Source organism: Lactuca serriola, chromosome 8, assembly GCF_051521515.1.
Source record: "Lactuca serriola cultivar US96UC23 chromosome 8, Lser_US96UC23_V15, whole genome shotgun sequence".
Classification (NCBI taxonomy): Eukaryota; Viridiplantae; Streptophyta; class Magnoliopsida; order Asterales; family Asteraceae; genus Lactuca; species Lactuca serriola.
The window spans coordinates 153,184,864-153,187,494 of NC_136415.1; the positions used below are offsets into that span (position 1 = coordinate 153,184,864).

Here is a 2,631-nt window from a genome sequence, read left to right on the forward strand (position 1 = left end):
CATATTACATCTTAAAAATGTCCTTAGTCCTTATACCTTCATGTGTTATTGTAGAATGTAGCTATATAATAATTTATTATCATGGTTACTCATTAAGCTATATATTTATGTTTACTATATCGAAGAGTGTGAGGAACATGACGTAGTAACAAGGGAAAAAGAGCAGTTGAGTAGCCTAGTTAAGAGATTTAGAAGATTAGAAGTTGCTAAACATTTTTGTATTAGAGAATCGTGTTCATGCTCCTCGTTCATGTTTAGTATGTATGATCTGAGGATGCATCCAATTTTGTGAATGTTTATATGTATTTTTTTTTTCTGAAATTGAAAGCTTTGGATGTGTTTTTGTTGTTTGGGTGTTACAAAAGTTATTCCAATTTTTCTAGTTTATAGAGTTGAACACAAATATTGAGACTGAAATTGAAAACTAATGATACAATTAATATGATTGCAAATATATCAATTACATAAATGATATAACAAAAATTTTAAACATAGAAACATTTAATAAGAAGATAAAAAAACTAAATAATTAAAAAAAGGTAAACCATACCAACTACCATACGAAAACATACGTTCTACAAATACATTGCCAAACCATACAATTCTAGTTAGTTGGTGTGGAATATCATCAGAGGCTTGAATCTAATAAATACAGATAGCAAAAAGTAGAGCCAAAAGACACGTGGATGAAATGAGTACGTCAACTCCTAATTAAAGAAATATTTCTTAAAAATAGATTAAAAAAAACGAAACCAGTCGATAATCACGACTTTTGAATCAGTTTTGTTTGGTGTTCTTGAAAAAAGGCAGCGGGAGTTTTTGAAGAGCTGCCATGATTTCCTCTCCTGCCTTTTCACCATAAGCATCAACAAGATCTTCGTTCCTCTCGTACAATAAAGGTGCTGTCAAAAACAGCACAAACACTGACAACTCACCGTAGTCAGTATTTAGTATTAGAAACGTTTGCTATATAATACATTTATAGTACATGACATAACATCACATGACATGTATTTTATAATATGTTTGACATTCTTATCAACAAAAACATACTTAGAAAGCCTATCTAATCCCATCCAATCCTGTCCAACCTATTACATTAAAGTCCTATGTAACAAAAAGCAACCTTAAGGATGTGAAAGCAATTAACTCACGTATGTATACAAGGGTCAAAAACTCAAACCAGCCACCAATGACAGAGACAATCCATAAGGTTAAAATGACCTGCATGCCCGCAAGTTGATAATTTTGTAGTTAAAAGTAGCATAAAATTCATCCATTTTAATCATAAGGAACTTAAAAAGAGGGTAGATAGATACATACACTCATTAATCTCTTTAGATCCTTCCCTGTGGTCATTTGCCTCAAGTATAAGCACCCCTGATTGATCTGATCTTTCAGCAAGAGAGTAACACAATCACACAGTTCTTGTGACAATCTAATGTCAGGGAAGTTTGGAGGAGACCTATTAAAAGAAAAAATGTTCATATATTCATGTACAAGATTAACTTAAACAAAAGACCCTTTTTATACTTGATTTTAAAATTGCTACTCACTTGTTAACGAAGGAAGAAAGATTAGACCACAAGAACAATATCGCAAGAGCAAGTATTAGAAAGTGACACAAAAATGGAACAAGATGGTAGCCTATCCGCTCAAAGAGAAGCCATATGACAGTTGCAGAGACCAAAATGGCACCAGACATTTGCTTTTGTCGCCAGAGTAAAATATCAGCAGCTGAAAATAGAGACTTAAGCCGATCAAGATATCTGAAATTCTGAATTGAATCCATTACATATTTTCATGATTTTTATCAAGAAATAGGTATGTCATATGTAAAAGAAATTCCATTGTCATCGACAACAGATTAAATATATGATTTGATCTAAAACTAAATTCAGATTGAGGAGATTTACTTTTCCCAGAACCGAGAGCAGCGTGCAAAGGTTTCCGGCGACCAAAGAGGTGGCGCCTTCCGGAACCAGATTGTGTCTCCTCCTCATCCATATTAAGCTTGCGCTTTTGTTCCACCGGCAATTCTTCAAATCTATTGTCCGTCGCCGCCACTATCTTGTCTTCGACGGCCGGATCTACCATATTTTCCTATATTATAAATAAAATCACGATCATCGTAACATATTGCAAAATTTTGAATTATGAAAGAAAAAATTTCACAGATTGTGCTTACTGTATCTTCAATTCAGAATGTGTTTAAGGTGTTCCGATGATGACCGTTTTCACCGGCGAACGTAAAATTTTTAATCGGAGGAATTGAACAGAGAGCAGAATGGAGAAACTAACCCCATAATAATACGACGCATGAAAACCATAAATGTAACCATTTTATTCGGAGTTAAACTTAATGTAGATGTACATTTAGCCCCTTGATGTTTCGGTTTCTGCTACTAAAAGTCCCTTAGCCTTGATTAGAGGCCCAAACAAAATCTACGTTTTGTTTCAAATAAATTATGAAACTAGAAATTAATGATTATTAAAATTAAATCATTGAATTTTACATGACTGGGTTTTCGTTTTTAGTTATATACTTATACGGTGAATGGTCTGTGGGTCATAGTACAAATAAATATACATAAATTTTAATCGTGTTTAATTAGTTGTTTCTTTTAATGT

At 33.0% G+C, this 2,631-nt stretch overlaps 1 protein-coding gene across 1 annotated transcript; it reads right to left on the reverse strand.

Annotated features, from left to right (window-relative positions):
- Positions 1–555: 555 nt before the first annotated feature.
- On the reverse strand, positions 556–2,295 carry LOC145069981 (reticulon-like protein B5). Its single transcript, XM_079016906.1, has 6 exons — positions 2,189–2,295; positions 1,917–2,103; positions 1,557–1,737; positions 1,324–1,465; positions 1,155–1,224; positions 556–923 (listed from the first exon to the last, which is right to left on the reverse strand). The coding sequence occupies exons 2-6, from the start codon at positions 2,095–2,097 to the stop codon at positions 778–780; spliced, it is 720 nt and encodes a 239-aa protein (XP_078873032.1). The 5' UTR covers positions 2,098–2,103; positions 2,189–2,295; the 3' UTR covers positions 556–777.
- Positions 2,296–2,631: the final 336 nt, after the last annotated feature.